The following is a 19,120-nucleotide window of genomic DNA, read 5'->3' on the forward strand; positions in this document are numbered from 1 at the left end:
TAGAATTCTTAAAGAGCTTAGTTCAGTTATTTCTGTCCCCCTTTTCATAATATTTAGAGATTCTCTAGTGACTGGTATAGTGCCAAGGGACTGGCGCAGGGCAAATGTGGTGCCTATTTTCAAAAAGGGCTCTACGTCTTCCCTGGGTAATTATAGACCAGTAAGCTTAACATCCATCGTGGGGAAAAGGTTTGAGGGGCTATTGAGGGACTATATACAGGATTATGTGACAAAAAATAGTATTATAAGTGACAGCCAGCACGGTTTTACTAAGGACAGAAGTTGTCAAACTAACCTAATCTGTTTTTATGAAGAGGTGAGCAGAAGCCTAGACAGAGGGGCTGCTGTGGATTTAGTGTTTTTGGACTTTGCAAAGGCATTTGACACTGTCCCCCATAGACGCCTAATGGGTAAATTAAGGACTATAGGTTTAGAAAATATAGTTTGTAATTGGATTGAGAATTGCCTCAAGGACCGTATCCAGAGAGTTGTGGTCAATGATTCCTACTCTGAATGGTCCCCGGTAATAAGTGGTGTACCCCAGGGTTCAGTGCTGGGACCACTATTATTCAACTTATTTATTAATGATATAGAGGATGGGATTAATAGCACTATTTCTATTTTTGCAGATGACACCAAGCTATGTAATATAGTTCAGTCTATGGAAGATGTTCGTGAATTGCAAGCAGATTTAAACAAACTAAGTGTTTGGGCATCCACTTGGCAGATAAAGTTTAATGTAGATAAATGCAAAGTTATGCATCTGGGTACCAACAACCTGCATGCATCATATGTGCTAGGGGGAGCTACACTGGGGGAGTCACTTGTTGAGAAGTATCTGGGTGTACTTGTAAATCATAAACTAAATAACAGCATGCAGTGTCAATCAGCTGCTTCAAAGGCCAGCAGGATATTGTTGTGTATTAAAAGAGGCATGGACTCGCGGGACAGGGATGTAATATTGCCACTTTACAAAGCATTAGTGAGGCCTCATCTAGAATATGCAGTTCAGTTCTGGGCTCCAGTTCATAGAAAGGATGCCCTGGAGTTGGAAAAAATACAAAGAAGAGCAACGAAGCTAATTAGGGGCATGGAGAATTTAAGTTATGAGGAAAGATTAAAAGAATTAAACCTATTTAGCCTTGAAAAAAGACGACTAAGGGGGGACATGATTAACTTATAGAAATATATTAATGGCACATACAAAAAATATGGTGAAATCCTGTTCCATGTAAAACCCCCTCAAACAACAAGGGGCACTCCCTCCATCTGGAGAAAAAAAGGTTCAACCTGCAGAGGCGACAAGCCTTCTTTACTGTGAGAACTGTGAATCTATGGAATAGCCTACCGCAGGAGCTGGTCACAGCAGGGACAGTAGATGGCTTTAAAAAAGGGTTAGATAATTTCCTAGAACAAAAAAGTATTAGCTCCTATGTGTAGAAATTTTTTCCTTCCCTTTTCCCGTCCCTTGGTTGAACTTGATGGACATGTGTCTTTTTTCAGCCGTACTAACTATGTAACTATGTAACTATGTAACTATGTAACCTTGTGGTGAACTATCTGTATTTGCTATCATGAAGTCTTCTCTTTATGGTAGACTTAGATACTGATCCACCGACTTCCAGGAGAGTGTTCTTCACTTGGGTAGATGTTCCGAATGGGTTTTTCTTCACCATGGAAAGGATTCCGCGATCACCCACCACTGTTGTCTTCCATGTACGTTCAGGCCCTTTGGAGGTCTTGAGATCACCATTCCATTTTTTTTTTTTTAAAGAATATACCAAACTGTTGATTTGGCCACTCCTAACATTTGTGCTATCCCTTTGATGGATTTCTTCATTTTTTTTCAGCCTAATGATGGTCTGTTTCACTTGCATTGAGAGCTCCATGTTGTGGGTTCACAGCAACAGCTTCCAAATGCAAATGCCACACCTGGAATCAACTCCAGACCTTTTACCTGCTTAATTGATGATGGATTAACGAGGGAATAGCCCATTAAGCCCATTAAATAGGTTTTGTCAAATTACCTTTGGTCCCTCGAAAAAGAGGCAGGTACATATTAAAGAGCTGTAATTCCTAAACCCTTCCTCAAAATAGAATGTGCATACCCCCAAATTAAAGCTGAGTGTCTGCACTTTAAGCCCATATTGATTACATAACTGTATATTCAATATGGTTTGATAAACAGCTAAAATGCCAAAACTTGTGTCACTGTCCAAATAATTCTGGACCTAATTGTGTATATAGAGACTCAGAAAACTATATAACGCATTAGATCAGATACAGCATCTCAGCAGACAGTATCACACTTGATAGAATTAAATAAAATGGCTCAGTAGATAGCATCATATATGATATGATTAGATACAGTGGCTCAGCAAACAGTATCACACATGATAAGATTAGACATAGTATCTACATACTGCGGCTCAGCAGACTGTATCATACATAATAGGATTAGATACAGCAGCTCGGTAGACAATATCAAATGTTATAGGCTTAGATACAGGGCCCCAGCAAACGGTATCACTCATGATAGGCTTAGATACCGAGCCCCAGCAGATAATAATACTCATGATAGGCTTAGATACAGTATACAGAAAAATTGCCAAGGCAATAGGAACCCGTTTTTTCCCCCAACTACTTACTAACCAATAGAATAGGACAGTAGAATAAATCAAATATCTTTATTAAATTAGGGACAAACAACAAGAAAATGTAAATCTACAACGTGTACTGGCACATGCAATTTGCAGACATAAATATGTCTATAGAATATGGGAGATATAACCCAATGCAAATTTGACACTGAGTATAACTGCTAGCTATAGTCCATTATATACAGGATCAGCTCCAGTTAACATTGCGCTAAAAGACTAGTATAGCCCCCCCCCCCCCCCCGACATGTTTTGCCACAGATGCAGCATCCTCAGAGGTTTTAGGGGCATATTGTGGCACGCTCCAAACAAAACAGCCTCTTTATGAGCCTCCACTAGAAAGAGAACAGGTGTATGGCTATGTCTAGCCAATGAATGCATGTGTTCACCCTAAGGAACCTCCTCCCTACCAGATAGACTTGATATGTGGCCAATAGTAAGCCAACGCAGCACAGCCAATCACAAGCAGGTGCCCAAACCTGCGCACTAATGCCATAGACAGATACCAAAGCTAAGTAAAAAATCAGCACTACTGAGCATGTCAAAGGACTTAGAAAAAATATCATTTTTTGTGGTTGTAAAGGGAAGTGTTTTATATATTTATATCTATGTACATGTAGTGTAGATATATATATATATATATATATATATATATATATATATATATATATGTATATATATATATATATATATATATATATTTGACCCTCCAGAAAGGTGTCATCTAATTAGACACCCTGGGGGATGTAAAACAAACAATGAACTAATCCAGGAAGCAGGAAGTTCCAACTGCCCTTCCATCCCCCTACTAGATAATGGAATTCCATGAGATAGCCATGAGGCCCAGGCCCCCTCCCTTTCACGTGCATGAGACTGTGATGTCACACAGATGTGCACGGGGGGTTTAAAAGGACAAACAGTCCCAAAGTTCTCTCTCTTGTTCCTGCTACCTGGCTCCACTAAGGGTCTCCTCTTCCCTCCTGGCCTGCTCTTGAATCATGGCCCGTCCAGAGAGACCACACCAACTTGTACCACATGAAGTGCTAAGTATCTTCTCCCCTATACACCCTAAGTAACCCTTTCTCTCCAGCTCTTCACATGCACATTCCCATACCCTGCTCCCTGAGTTCCCTAAGTAACCCTTACAGTCCTGAGTTCCCCTACTACCCCTTGTGGCCCTGAGTTACTTGCTAGCCCTGATTTACCTGTTTAACCCTTTCCCACTATTTACTTGCTACACAGCAACTCATTCCACTTGTTAACCCATTGCTTCTGTCTACCCCTTGCAGTCTGAAGACCCTTCCCACTGTTGACCCTTTTACCTGATTATTAACCCTTAGTGCATATGGAAAGTAATATTAGGAGGGAGTGTGACAGAAACAGTGAGCATGTACATGTGTATTGTGTTGTAACGTAACTGTATTCATATGTATGTCTAGGTATGTGGGTGGAGGCATAACATTGGATACTGTTTTTATACTGTACTACGTATAGTGTGAGTATACTCAGTATATATTAACGTGTTATGTGTATTGGGGTATACTGATACTATACTGTGATCAGTTACTGTGTTCTGTGTTTGGTGTATTTTATATGCAAGTGTGATTATTGTTAGTAATAAATATTACCCTTTATTTACTATACAATTGTATTTATTGTACAGTCTTATTCCGTTGTGTAGAAGAAAAGCAAGTAGATGTTAGTATAAGGAAAAGGTAGGGGAACTAGGCATAACCCTAGTGACCATGATTATAAAGGCGGTAGTAATAGTGGGTGCCACTAACCAGTGAATCCCACTATTACCCCACCCCCTTTAACAGTGGTAATGAAAAAATTTCAGCTAAACTGACATTTTATTAGAAAAAAATATGTATTTTTTATTGTCACGGCCACATTCTAATAAAATCGATGAAAGATCTGTGGGGCTGAAGTGCTTACTACACCTTTAGAAGAATTCCTTGGGGGGGTCATTTTCAAAAATTTTGTTTTTCAGAGCATTTTTTATGTTTTGGCACCTCAAGGCCTCTGCAAACCTGACATGGCGCCTAAAATATATTCTAATAAAAAAGAGTCCCCAAAATTCATAAATTGCTGCTTCCTTCCTGAGGTCTGTGTTTCAGTCATGTCGCACACTAGGGCCACATATGGGATATTTTAAAAAACTGCAGAATCAGAGTAATAAATATTGAGTTGCATCTCTCTGTTAACATCAGAAAAACACAGACATAAAGGCTTAAAATTAAATATCTAAACACAAAAAAAAAGAATTTTTTAAATTTCACATTCACTTTGCTTTCATTTCTGTCTAACGCCTGATGGCTTAGAGCATGTTCAGACATGGCAGAATTTTTCCGCTGCAAATGTTGTTCCTGGTCGTTAGTGCAGGGTGTCATCTGTAGTACTCAGCTGACACCCAAAGCGTATGGAGCAAGCTCAGTGCATGAGCCCGCTCCATACTTCTCCCCCTGCACCATGACGTATTGGCACGTCATCGTGCACTAAGGGGTTAAGGGGTGCAGTCATTTATATGGGGACTCTAACATATAGAACCCTCAAAGACGCTTCAGAATTGAATTGGCCCCTAAAAAAAAAGAAAAATAACTGCTAAACTTGTACATCTCCTGACGTCCAAAAAAATAAAAAGATGTTTAAAAAATGATGCCAGCAGAAAGTACTACTCTGAATGGTCACCGGTTATACGTGGTGTATCCCAGGGTTCAGTGCTGGGACCACTATTATTCAACTTATTTATTAATGATATAGAGGTTGGGATTAGTAGCACTAGTTCTATTTTTGCAGATGACACCAAGCTATGTAATATAGTTCAGTCTATGGAAGATGTTCGTGAATTGCAAGCGGATTTAAACAAACTGAGTGTTTGGGCGTCCACTTGGCAAATGAAGTTTAATGTAGATAAATGTAAAGTTATGCATCTGGGTACCAACAACCTGCATGCATCATATGTCCTAGGGGGAGCTACACTGGCGTATTCACTTGTTGAGAAGGATCTGAGTGTACTTGGAAATCATAAACTAAATAACAGCACAATGTCAATCAGCTGCTTCAAAGGCCAGCAGGATATTGTCGTGTATTAAAGAGGCATAGACTCACGGGACAGGGATGTAATATTGCCACTTTACAAAGCATTAGTGAGGCCTCATCTAGGATATACAGTTCAGTTCTGGGCTCCAGTTCATTGAAAGGATGAAAAATACGAAGAAGAGCAACAAAGCTAATAAGGGGCATGGAGAATCTAAGTTATGAGGAAAGATTAAAAGAATTAAACCTATTTAGCCTAGAAAAAAGACGACTAAGGGGTACATGATTAATTTCTATAAATATATTAATGGCACATACAAAAAATATGGTGAAATCCTATTCCATGTAAAACCCCCTAAAAAAACAAGGGGCGCTCCCTCCATCTGGAGAAAAAAAGGTTCAACCTGTGGAGGCGGCAAGCCTTCTTTACTGTGAGAACTGTGAATCTATGGAATAGCCGACCACAGGAGCCGTCACAGCAGGTACAGTAGATGGTTTAAAAAAGGGTTAGATAATTTCCAAGGACAAAAAAATATTAGCTCGTATGTGTAGAAAAATTCCCCTTCCCTTTTCCCGTCCGTTGGTTGAACTTGATGGACATGTGTCTTTTATCAGCCGTACTAACTATGTAACTAAGTAAAGTAGACGTATGGGAAATGGTAATTAGCAACTATTGTGTCGTATAACTGTCTTACAAACAGAAGAAATCAAATTTTGAAAAATTCAAATTTTTCTACATTTTTGATAAATCTTTGTGATTCACAAATACATATTAAATGTTTTGACCAAAATGTATCGCTAACATAAAGTACAGTGTGTCACAAGAAAACAGGCTAATATTTGCTAGGATAAGTAAAAGCATTCCAAAGTTATAACCTCAAAGTGACATATATGTGGCTCTGTCAGGAAGATGAATACTGGCTGCAGTGACAAGAGGTTAAGAGAAAATAACAACAGATTACACATATTTCTGAATATTTTGCTGTACGGCTTTCTTAATGTCTTTATTTCTCAGACTGTATATAATAGGATTGAACAGAGGAGTAAATACAGTGTACAGCAGGGATGTGATTTTATTCATGTCCGATGTTTGTCCATTTGTTGGAAGAACATAAACACTGAAGAGAGTCCAGTAAAATATGAAGACCACAGTGAGGTGGGAGCTACAGGTGGAGAAGGCTTTCTGTCTACTGATATTAGATGGAATCCGTAAGATAGCACGGACAATGTTAACATAAGAAATAACAATTATAATGCTGGGAATAATCAATAATGGGAAACTTTGTAGAAACATTTGTAGTTTTATAGGAAATGTATCAGAACATGAAATTTCCCGTAACGGAGGAAGATCACAGAACAAATGGTCAATGATATTCACTCCACAGAACTTTAGTCTTGATACTGTTAGGGTGCCACTAAATGCACAGGAAAAACCGACTGACCAGGATATGGCGGCCAATCTCACACAATACCCGCTTGTCATGATAGAGGTGTAACGGAGGGGGTTACAGATGGCCACATATCTGTCATAGGACATCACTGTGAGGAGAAGACATTCAAATGCTTCAGAGGATGCAAAAAATAAAAACTGAGTCATGCAGCCAATAAAAGTGATGGTCCCCCCATTATTCAGGAGAATGTAAAACAAGTTGGGGACAATATTCGCTGGCAGTAAAATATCATTGATGGACAGTTGTGAGATGAAGAAGTACATTGGAGTGTGGAGGTTCTTGCTGGTGGACACCAGGGTGATGATCAGGAGATTCCCACATACCGTGAGGAAAAATAACGCAAAAAGCAGACAGAAGAGGGAAATTCTGAGCTGTGGGCCACCCTGAAAACCCAAGAGGACAAATTCTACGACATCAGTCAAATTGTTCTCCTGCATTTAGAAAAAAAACAAAAAAATTGTAGGGAACAAAGTAATATTAGAGCTCAATTAACCAAAATGAATCACTTCTAATATAATAATTTACAGGAACTGGATTTGGCAAATTTCATATTCTCAGATTCATAGCTGTATGGCGTTTAAGATTTCCCAACAAATTGTATGCCTCTGTTTTTATTTAAAGGAGTTGTATAAAATTAGAAAACTTCCCAAACAGCGCCTCTATTGTCTGTGGACTGTTTATGTGATTGCATCTCAATAGTCACTTGAATGGCGCTGTGCTGCAATACCAGATACAGCCCCTATACAACAGTAGCGCTGTTTTTCTAATCTCATACAACACTTGGGGAAAAATAGACGTTTGTGCTAAGATAAATTTAGCAATGACAACAAATGTTCCAGAAAGAAATGGATTTGCCCAAAACGTAACTTGAATTAGCGAAATCGTTTCCACTGTTTTGGGGGCACAATTTTTTTTTTAACAAAATCAGTAAACTTTGAAGTTTGAGTGTTTACAGTCAAGAATAGAAGATAAGAACATTGATGTTTATCATCTAATATTGTTAATAGCCAGAAAAGCGATTGTAACCCTTTCCCACGAGGCACCGTAAAAGTATGTCGCGGCTCAGGAGTCGTTCTAACAAACCAATGTACCAATATGACACAGTGAGGGGGCGACATCACTTGAGGGTGTCAGATGTATTGTACAGCTGACTCCAATGGACAGCCGATATCCCACTCTAACAGCCGGGTTCAAAAATAACTCTGACTGTTAAGTTAAGAAACCAGCAAATTAAAACCCTTATATGTCGTAACTATGGCACCTAAGGAATTTTAAAAACCCATCAGGGCCTCTAAGACATGATTGTGACGTGAAACGACCTATAGAATAAAGATAGCATATTATTTATACTGCAAGGCGGATGTTGTAAGCAAGAATTGCAAAAAACTACAGCAGATTCACTATTTTTCCCATTCCCCACTTAATTAATAAAATCCATTAAATAGATTCTATGCAAAGCAAAATGGTGCCAATAAAAACTAGAACTTATCCATAAAAACAAGCCCTCCAATGGAAGGATGAAGATAAAAAAAAACAAAAAAAAAATTCTGAAAGCCAAAAAAAGGGCACAACCTATTAAATAGGCAATTCTAAAATGTTCTCAAAAAAACTAATTGATCTTAAACAATATCTTGAGTAAATGAGAGAACTAGAAAACATTAGAGAGTAGATGGAGATGGTTAATAAATTATATTGTTATATCTGTTCTAGAATTGCTTCTGCTGTGTAAAAAATGCTAAATACAAACGCCCCAATCAAGGTGTGGAAAAGGAAATGGAAAATGAAGGTCACTAGAACAGACACAAATGATGAAACAACCGCCCAATAAAACACATGGAGTCAGATGGTGAATATTTACATGTAAGCTTCAGGTGCCACCATCGTGTGATGTACGGGACAATCATCATAAGGATCTGTATCTGCCTCCTCCACCTTCTTCTCACTTTACATTCACCGATGACATTTTTTTTATCTAACTTTTGGCAAAATAATGGTCAACGACCAGCTCAATGTAAGTTTTATATTGGCATAAAAAAATACAAATAAGTAAAATATGTTTAGAAAATTAAATTTTTTCTTACATATGATTTAGAATAATCTTATTCCTGGTCCTACCTCAAGTATTACTGCTGATACTTACATTAGATATTTCCATCTTCTGTTTTTTTCTTAGAATTTCTCCCAGTCCTGATCTTAGAAGAGGAAAATTATTACCTGGAAGAGAAAATCTTCATCAGTTTGATCGGTTCCTGTAAGATGATGTGACAGAATCAGAGACATGAATATTTACTCACAGAACAAACATATATATATACTCTGCTGTTACCTCTACGGAGATGTTGTTGTCTTTGTCTCCGATGTCTCCTGAGTTCCAGTCCAAAGAGAAATATAAGAATAAAATGATTAATAATTACTGGCTTATTCCTGAGATGATTCACAAAGAAAAAAATATAAAATAAACTGAAAGTAAAGTTTTGTATTTTAGGCCTGTACTAGTAAAGTCTCATGAGATATATTGGCTTCCTGGACCGGAATCACAGGGCCGCTTTACCCATAAGACAAACAGTTCAGCGGTGGCATCAATTTCAACTGTGTCCACATCCTCAGTGTCAATATTACTGTGGTCAGGGGGCAAAAAAGAGAGTATTATTGTTGTAGGGAAGATACAAAGGGGGCACTATTACTGTGGGGGCACAAAGGGGGCACTATTACTGTATAGGACACTAAGACGAGAACTATTGCAGTGTAAAGCTTAAAGAGGGCTAGTTACTGTGTGGGGCACAAAGGGGCACTATCACTGTATGGGACACTAAGAGGAGAACTATTGCAGTGTAGGGCCTAAAGGGGGCTAGTTACTGTGTGGGGTACCAAAAGTGGGCACAGGTACTGCCTGGGGGATTCTTAGTGTCTGGATAACTATCGTTTTACCACTTTAGTTTTTGAAGGCACTATCTTAGGTACAGTATTTAGGGACATTGTGTGATGCAGCAGATACAATAATGGGGGTATGTAGCAGCAGTATGGAGAGTTTAGGTTTAAGGTAATAAAAGGATGGGGGAGGTGTTGGAAAACCAAGGAGCCAAAGAAACTGCAGAGAAGAGTCGTGTCTGGAAGGGAACCTGCCTGTACACACATGAGCATATCCTCTCCTGCTGCACAGATCATCTGACCTACAAGAGAGAAGACTTCACTCGGCTGTGACACACCACACAAACCTTTCCCTTTACTGGTTTGATAATAAAGCACATACAATGCATTCGGAAAGTATTCAGACCCTTTACATTTTTCCACATTTTGTTATGTTGGGGACTTGTGCTAACAAAAATAATATATATAAAGTACAGTGATATATGTTATTTAGGGTATTTGTTGGATCATACCCAATTTAGTTTTGCCTGCTCCGGTCTGAGAGAGATTTTGTGGGTATTTGAGCCAAGAGAAACCACCATTATATTTGTAACAAAAATAATAAATCCAGTTTTCCCCATCATTCTGCACTCAATACCCCATAATGACCAAGTGAGAACAGAATGTTAGTTCATTGCTAATTTACTGACAAGACAAACATAAAATCTTGCATTGACATAAGTATTCAGACCCTTTACTCAGGACTTAGTTGAAGCACCTTTGGCAGTGATAACAGCCCCCGTCTTCTTGGGGATGATGCCACCAGGTGCACACCTGGATTTGGGGATTTTCTGCCATTCTTCTCTGCAGATCCTCTCAAGCTCTGTCAGGTTGGATGGGGGCCTTGGTGGAAAGCCATTTTCAGGTCTCTCCAGAGATGTACGATTGTGTTTAAATCAGGGCTCTGGCTGGGCCACTTAAAGAGGCTCTGTCACCAGATTCTCAAATCCCTATCTCCTATTGCATGTGATCGGCGCTGCAATGTAGATAAAAGTAACGTTTTTTTTGTTTTTTTTAAAACGTTCATTTTTGGCCAAGTTATGAGCTATTTTATATATATGCAAATGAGGTTTGAAATGGACAACGGGGTGTTTTTTTTTTCGTTATGTCCATCTGGGCGTGTATTGTGTTTTTAACTGGGCGTGTTTACGTGTATGACGCTGACCAATCAGTGACCAGTCAGCGTCATACACTCATCTCCATTGATTTACACAGCAGTGATGTACAGCCACATAAACAAAGATTAACATTAATCAAGTGTCCTAATAATGAATACACATGAAATCCAGCCTGGACGTCATGTGTATTCAGAATCCTGACACTTCTGAATCTTTTCTTTGAGATTTCTAGCAAGGGAAACGAGATTTCGTTTCACTTGCTGGAAATCTCACAGAAAAGATTCAGAAGTCTCAGGATTCTGAATACACATGACGTACAGGCTGGATGATCATGTGTATTCATTATTAGGACACTTGATTAACATTAATCTCTGTTTATGTGGCTGCACATCGCTGCTGTGTAAATGAATCGAGAGGAGTGTGACGCTGACTGGTCACTGATTGGTCAGCATCATACACGTAAACACGCCCAATCAATAACACAATACACGCCCAGTTGGACATACAAAAAAAAATGCCCAATTGTCCATTTCAAACCTCATTTGCATATATATATATATAAAATAGCTCATAACTTGGCCAGAAATTAAAGTTTTTTTTAAAAAACATACACTACCGTTCAAAAGTTTAGGGTCACTTAGAAATGTCCTTATTTTTGCAAGAAAAACACATTTTTTTTCAATGAAGATAACATTAAATTAATCACAAATACACTCCATACATTGTTAATGTGCTAAATAACTATTCTAGCTGCAAACGTCTGGTTTTTAATGCAATATCTACATAGGTGTATAGAGGCCCATTTCCAGCAACCATCACTCCAGTGTTCTAATGGTACATTGTGTTTGCTAACTGTGTTAGAAGGCTAATGGATGATTAGAAAACACTTGAAAACCCTTGTGCAATTATGTTAGCACCGCTGTAAACAGTTTTGCTGTTTAGAGGAGCTATAAAACTGACCATCCTTTGAGCTAGTTGAGAATCTGGAGCATTACATTTGTGGGTTTGATTGAACTCTCAAAATGGCTAGAAAAAGAGAGCTTTCATGTGAAACTTGACAGTCTATTCTTGTTCTTAGAAATGAAGGCTATTCCATGCCAGAAATTGCCAAGAAACTGAAGATTTCCTACAACGGTGTGTACTACTCCCTTCAGAGGACAGCACAAACAGGCTCTAACCAGAGTAGAAAGAGAAGTGGGAGGCCCCGCTGCACAACTCAGCAACTAGACAAGTACATTGGAGTATGTAGTTTGAGAAATTGACGCCTCACAGGTCCTCAACTGGCAGCTTCATTAAATAGTACCTGCAAATCGCCAGTGTCAACGTCTACAGTGAAGATGCGACTCCGGGATGCTGGCTTTCAGGGCAGAGTGGCAAAGAAAAAGCCATATCTGAGACTGGCTAATAAAAGGAAAAGATTAATATGGGCAAAAGCACACAGACATTGGACAGAGGAAGATTGCAAAAAAGTGCTATGGACAGACGAATCGAAGTTTGTGGTGTTTGAATCACACAGAAGAACATTTGTGAGACACAGAAAAACTGAAAAGATGCTGGAAGAGTGCCTGATGCCATCTGTCAAGCATGGTGGAGGTAATGTGATGGTCTGGGGTTGCTTTGGTGCTGGTAATGTAAAGGATCTGCCAGGCACAGCTTCGGGGTTAACTCCCTTAATTAATCAGTCAGCACCTGAATCTACATCCCTGAGACTGACTCCAGCTTCCACCACTCAGGCTGGCAGGCTTAGGAGTGGGAGAGCCTATCGCAGCCTGGCCAGACTCAGCTAGCTCCCGCCCTCTGTCTATTTATACCTGCATTTCCTGTTCCTCCTTGCTTGTTATTCTTTTTCGTGTGGTTTCCTGGCCCAGCTACAGCTCCTTCTATTTTGTTCCTGCTCCATACAGACCCTGGCCTACTGACTACTCTTCTGCTCTTCGTTTGGTACCTCGCACACTCCTGGCTTGACTCGGCTCGTTCACCACTCTGGTTGCTCACGGTGTTGCCGTGGGCAACTGCCCCTTTCCCTTGCTTGTATTCCCTTGTATGTTTGTCGTGTTTGTCGTGCACTTACTGAGTGCAGGGACCGCCGCCCAGTTGTACCCCGTCGCCTAGGGCGGGTCGTTGCAAGTAGGCAGGGACAGAGTGGCGGGTAGATTAGGGCTCACTTGTCCGTTTCCCTACCCCCCGGTCATTACCTAATAACAAGCCCATACCTAGTCTACCCTGGTCCCTGACACCACTATGGACCCCCGTGAGACCCTGGCTCAGAAAAGGCAGGGTCTCTCCCTACAGGTCCAGGCCCTGGCTCAGAGGGTCAACCAGCCTGATGCTACCTTGGTAGTTCCCCTCACCGCACCTCTTGAACCCCACCTCAAGTTGCCCGACTGGTTCTCAGGGGACCGGAGGGCTTTTCTCTCCTTTCGGGAGAGTTGTAGGCTTTACTTTCGTTTAAAGCCTCATTCCTCAGGTTCTGAGAGCCAGCGGGTGGGTATAATTATGTCCCGGCTCCAGGAAGGGCCCCAAGAGTGGGCCTTCTCCTTGGCTCCTGACGCCCCTGAACTTTCCTCCGTTGATTGTTTCTTTTCTGCTCTCGGACTTATTTATGACGAGACTGACAGGACTGCCTTTGCCGAGAGTCAGCTGGTGACCTTACGTCAGGGTAAGAGACCTGTTGAGGAGTATTGCTCTGACTTTAGGAAGTGGTGCGTAGCTTCTCGGTGGAATGACCCTGCCTTAAGGTGCCAGTTTAGGTTGGGTCTGTCGAATGCCCTGAAAGACCTGCTAGTTAGCTATCCCTCTTCTGACTCCCTAGACCAGGCTATGGCTTTAGCGGTACGACTTGACCGACGTCTCAGGGAATGACAACATGAATGTTTATGTGTTTTCTCCTCCGACTCCCCCATGATGCCTCCCGAAGTTCCGTTGCTTCGTTCCTCCAGGAAAGACTCAGAGATACCCATGCAACTCGGGGCCTCTGTGTCCCCCCAACAACGTAGAGAATTCCGCAGGAAGAATGGTCTCTGCTTCTACTGTGGGGATGACAAGCATCAAGTGAACAACTGTCCTAAGCGTGAGAATGCAGCCAGAGAACTTCCGTGTCTAAGTGATCATCGGGGAGGTCACTTGGGCGCACAGGTATTTCCAGTAAATAGGAAACGTACTAAGATCTTCCTTCCCTTTCAGGTCTCTTTTGGTTGTAGGTCTGCTACCGGCAGTGCCTTCGTGGATTCAGGGTCCTCTACTAATATTATGTCTGTGGAATTTGCTATGTCTCTTGCTATGCCTCTGATTGATTTGCCTAAACTTGTCCCGGTAGTGGGTATCGACTCCACTCCTCTTGCTAATGGTTATTTTACACAACATACCCCTGTTTTTGAACTCCTTGTTGGCTCCATGCATTTGGAGCAATGCTCTGTACTGTTGATGCAGAGATTATCGTACGATTTGGTTCTAGGCCTTCCCTGGTTGCAGTTGCATAATCCCACGTTTGACTGGAATACTGGGGAGCTAACCAAATGGGGTAATGAATGTTGTACGTCATGTTTTTCTGTTAATTCTATTTTTCCCCCTGAGGAGGCGAATACGCTACCCGAGTTTGTTCAGGACTTCGCTGATGTTTTCTCTAGTGAGGCCTCCGAAGTGTTACCTCCTCATAGAGAATACGATTGCGCTATCGAATTGGTACCAGGAGCTAAGCTTCCTAAGGGTAGGATATTTAATCTTTCTTGTCCCGAACGTGAAGCCATGAGAGAGTATATCCAGGAATCCCTGGCCAAGGGTTACATTCGTCCCTCTTCTTCTCCGGTAGGTGCTGGCTTCTTCTTCGTGGGGAAGAAGGATGGTGGTCTTAGGCCATGCATTGACTACCGTAGCCTGAATAAGGTCACGGTAAGGAACCAGTATCTCCTTCCTTTGATTCCTGATCTCTTTAATCAGGTTCAGGGGGCCCAATGGTTCTCTAAATTGGATCTACGGGGGGCGTATAACCTTATTCGCATCAAAGAGGGGAATGAGTGGAAGACTGCGTTTAACATGCCCGAAGGCCATTTCGAATACCTCGTCATGCCCTTTGGGTTGTGTAATGCCCCTGCGGTCTTCCAGAACTTCATAAATGAGATTTTGAGAAATTACCTGGGGATATTTCTTGTAGTGTACCTTGATGACATACTGGTGTTTTCCAAGGACTGGTCCTCCCACATTGAGCATGTCAGGAAGGTGCTCCAGGTCCTTCGGGAAAACAAACTGTTTGCCCAAACCGAAAAATGTGTGTTTGGGGTACAGGAGATACCATTTTTGGGTCAAATCCTCACTCCTCATGAATTCCGCATGGACCCCGCCAAGGTTCAGGCTGTGGCGGAATGGGTCCAACCTGCCTCCCTGAAGGCGTTACAGTGTTTTTTGGGGTTCGCTAATTATTACAGGAGATTTATTGCTAACTTCTCGGTCATCGCTAAGCCTCTTACGGACCTCACTCGCAAAGGTGCTGATCTCCTCCACTGGCCTCCTGAGGCTGTCCAGGCTTTTGAGGTCCTTAAGAAGTGCTTTATCTCGGCCCCGGTGCTGGTTCAGCCCAACCAAATGGAGCCATTTATCGTGGAAGTTGACGCATCTGAGGTGGGAGTGGGGGCTGTCTTGTCCCAGGGTACCAGGTCCCTCACCCATCTCCGCCCCTGTGCCTACTTCTCCAGGAAGTTTTCGCCAACTGAGAGTAACTATGATATTGGCAACCGCAAACTCTTAGCCATTAAATGGGCATTTGAAGAGTGGCGCCACTTCCTGGAGGGGGCTAGACACCAGGTAACGGTCCTTACCGACCACAAGAATCTGGTTTTCCTAGAATCTGCCCAGAGGCTAAACCCGAGACAAGCTCGATGGGCGTTATTTTTTACCAGATTCAATTTTTGGGTTACCTATAGGGCTGGGTCTAAAAATATTAAGGCTGATGCACTGTCGCGTAGCTTCATGGCCAGCCCTCCTTCGGAGGAAGATCCTGCTTGTATTTTGCCTCCAGGTATAATCATTTCCTCGATCGATTCTGATTTAGTCTCTGAAATTGCTGCTGATCAAGGTTCAGCTCCCGGGAACCTTCCTGAGAACAAGCTGTTTGTTCCCCTGCAATTCCGGCTAAGGGTACTTAGGGAAAATCATGACTCCGCACTATCTGGTCATCCAGGCATCCTGGGTACCAAACACCTCATTACCAGAAATTATTGGTGGCCTGGGTTGCCTAAAGACGTTAAGGCCTACGTCGCCGCTTGTGAGGTTTGTGCTAGGTCCAAGACTCCCAGGTCCCGACCAGCGGGCTTACTGCGTTCGTTGCCCATTCCCCAGAGACCTTGGACACATATCTCCATGGATTTTATCACCGATTTGCCTCCATCCCAAGGCAAGTCGGTGGTGTGGGTGGTGGTAGACCGCCTCAGTAAGATGTGCCACTTTGTGCCCCTCAAGAAACTACCCAACGCCAAGACGTTGGCTACCTTGTTTGTCAAACACATCCTGCGTCTCCATGGGGTCCCTGTCAATATTGTTTCGGACAGAGGGGTACAATTTGTTTCATTGTTTTGGAGAGCCTTCTGTATGAAGTTGGGGATTGATCTGTCCTTCTCCTCTGCCTTCCATCCTGAAACCAATGGTCAAACGGAGAGGACTAATCAATCTCTAGAACAATACTTAAGGTGTTTTGTCTCTGACTGTCAATATGATTGGGTCTCATTCATTCCCCTCGCCGAATTTTCCCTTAATAACCGGGTCAGTAACTCGTCAGGGGTCTCTCCCTTTTTCTGTAATTTTGGGTTTAATCCACGGTTCTCCTCCGTTTCACCTGGTAGTTCCAACAATCCCGAGGTAGAGGTCGTTCATCGGGAACTGTGCACAGTCTGGGCCCAGGTTCAGAAAAACCTAGAGGTGTCCCAGAGCGTACAAAAAACTCAGGCTGATAAAAAACGTTCTGCTAACCCCTGTTTATGGTCGGGGATCTGGTGTGGTTGTCGTCTAGGAACTTGCGTCTCAAGGTTCCGTCCAAGAAGTTTGCTCCCCGGTTTATTGGGCCGTATAAGGTCATTGAGGTCCTCAATCCTGTCTCCTTCCGGCTGGAGTTACCCCCGTCTTTTCGTATACACGACGTGTTTCATGCCTCCCTCCTTAAACGCTGCTCCCCGTCCTTGGCTCCCTCGAGGAGACCTCCTGTTCCCGTCCTCACCCCTGAGGGGGTGGAATTCGAGGTGGCCAGGATTGTGGACAGCAAGATGGTCCAAGGCTCCCTCCAGTACCTGGTCCATTGGAGAGGTTACGGGCCCGAGGAGAGGACTTGGGTACCCGCCCGGGATGTTCACGCTGGGGTATTGGTCAGGAGGTTCCACCCGCGTTTCCCCAGTAAGCCAGGTCCACTTAGAAAGGGTCCGGTGGCCCCTCATAAAAGGGCGGGTACTGTAAAGGATCTGCCAGGCACAGCTTCGGGGTTAACTCCCTTAATTAATCAGTCAGCACCTGAATCTACATCCCTGAGACTGACTCCAGCTTCCACCACTCAGGCTGGCAGGCTTAGGAGTGGGAGAGCCTATCGCAGCCTGGCCAGACTCAGCTAGCTCCCGCCCTCTGTCTATTTATACCTGCATTTCCTGTTCCTCCTTGCTTGTTATTCTTTTTCGTGTGGTTTCCTGGCCCAGCTACAGCTCCTTCTATTTTGTTCCTGCTCCATACAGACCCTGGCCTACTGACTACTCTTCTGCTCTTCGTTAGGTACCTCGCACACTCCTGGCTTGACTCGGCTCGTTCACCACTCTGGTTGCTCACGGTGTTGCCGTGGGCAACTGCCCCTTTCCCTTGCTTGTATTCCCTTGTATGTTTGTCGTGTTTGTCGTGCACTTACTGAGTGCAGGGACCGCCGCCCAGTTGTACCCCGTCGCCTAGGGCGGGTCGTTGCAAGTAGGCAGGGACAGAGTGGCATGTAGATTAGGGCTCACTTGTCCGTTTCCCTACCCCCCGGTCATTACAGGTAAAGTGGAAGATTTGTACAAGGTAAAAGGGATTTTGAATAAGGAAGGCTATCACTCCATTTTGCAACGCCATGCCATACCCTGTGGACAGCGCTTGATTGGAGCCAATTTCATCCTACAACAGGACAATGACCCAAAGCATACCTCCAAATCATGCAAGAACTATTTAGGGAAGAAGCAGGCAGCTGATATTCTATCTGTAATGGAGTGGCCAGTGCAGTCACCAGATTTCAACCCCATAGAGCTGTTGTGGGAGCAGCTTGACTGTATGGTACGCAGGAAGTGCCCATCAAGCCAATCCAACTTGTGGGAGGGCCTTCTGGAAGCGTGGGGTGAAATTTCTCCCGATTACCTCAGCAAATTAACAGCTAGAATGCCAAAGGTCTGCAATGCTTTAATTGCTGCAAATGGAGCATTCTTTGACGAAAGCAAAGTTTGAAGAAGAAAATAATTATTTCAAATAAAAATCATTATTTCTAACCTTGTCAAAATCTTGACTATATTTTCTAGTCATTTTGCAACTCATTTGATAAATATAAGTGTGAGTTTTCATGGAAAACCCAAAATTGTCTGGGTGACCCCAAACTTTTGAACGGTAGTGTACGTTACTGTTATCTACATTGCAGCGCCGATCACATGCAATAGGAGATAGGGATTTGAGAATCTGGTGACAGAGCCTCTTTAAGGACATTCCCAAAGTTGTACCTATCACTCCTGTGTTGTCTTGGCCGTGTGCTTAGGGTCATTGTCTTGTTGGAAGGTGAACCTTCAGGCCAGTCTGAGTTCAAGAGCATTTTGGATCAGGTATTCATTAAGAATATTTCTGTACTTTCCTCTTTTCCTCAACCCTGACCAGTCTCCCTGTCCCAGCCACTGACACCCCCCCCCCCCCAGCATGATGCTGCCACCACCATGCTTCACTGTAGGGATGGTATTGGGCAGGTGATGAG

At 42.6% G+C, this 19,120-nt stretch overlaps 1 protein-coding gene across 1 annotated transcript; it reads right to left on the bottom strand.

Moving 5' to 3' along the window:
• Positions 1 to 6,654: 6,654 nt before the first annotated feature.
• Positions 6,655 to 7,584, bottom strand: LOC142750666 (olfactory receptor 11L1-like). Its single transcript, XM_075859655.1, has one exon. It carries the CDS (start codon positions 7,582 to 7,584, stop codon positions 6,655 to 6,657), a length of 930 nt encoding a protein of 309 aa, XP_075715770.1.
• Positions 7,585 to 19,120: the final 11,536 nt, after the last annotated feature.

This window comes from Rhinoderma darwinii, chromosome 3 (assembly GCF_050947455.1).
Source record: "Rhinoderma darwinii isolate aRhiDar2 chromosome 3, aRhiDar2.hap1, whole genome shotgun sequence".
Lineage (NCBI taxonomy): Eukaryota > Metazoa > Chordata > Amphibia > Anura > Rhinodermatidae > Rhinoderma > Rhinoderma darwinii.

Coding starts and splice junctions, on each gene's coding strand:
- LOC142750666 (XM_075859655.1), bottom strand. CDS start 7,584: ATGCAGGAGAACAATTTGACTGATGTCGTAGAATTTGTCCTCTTGGGT.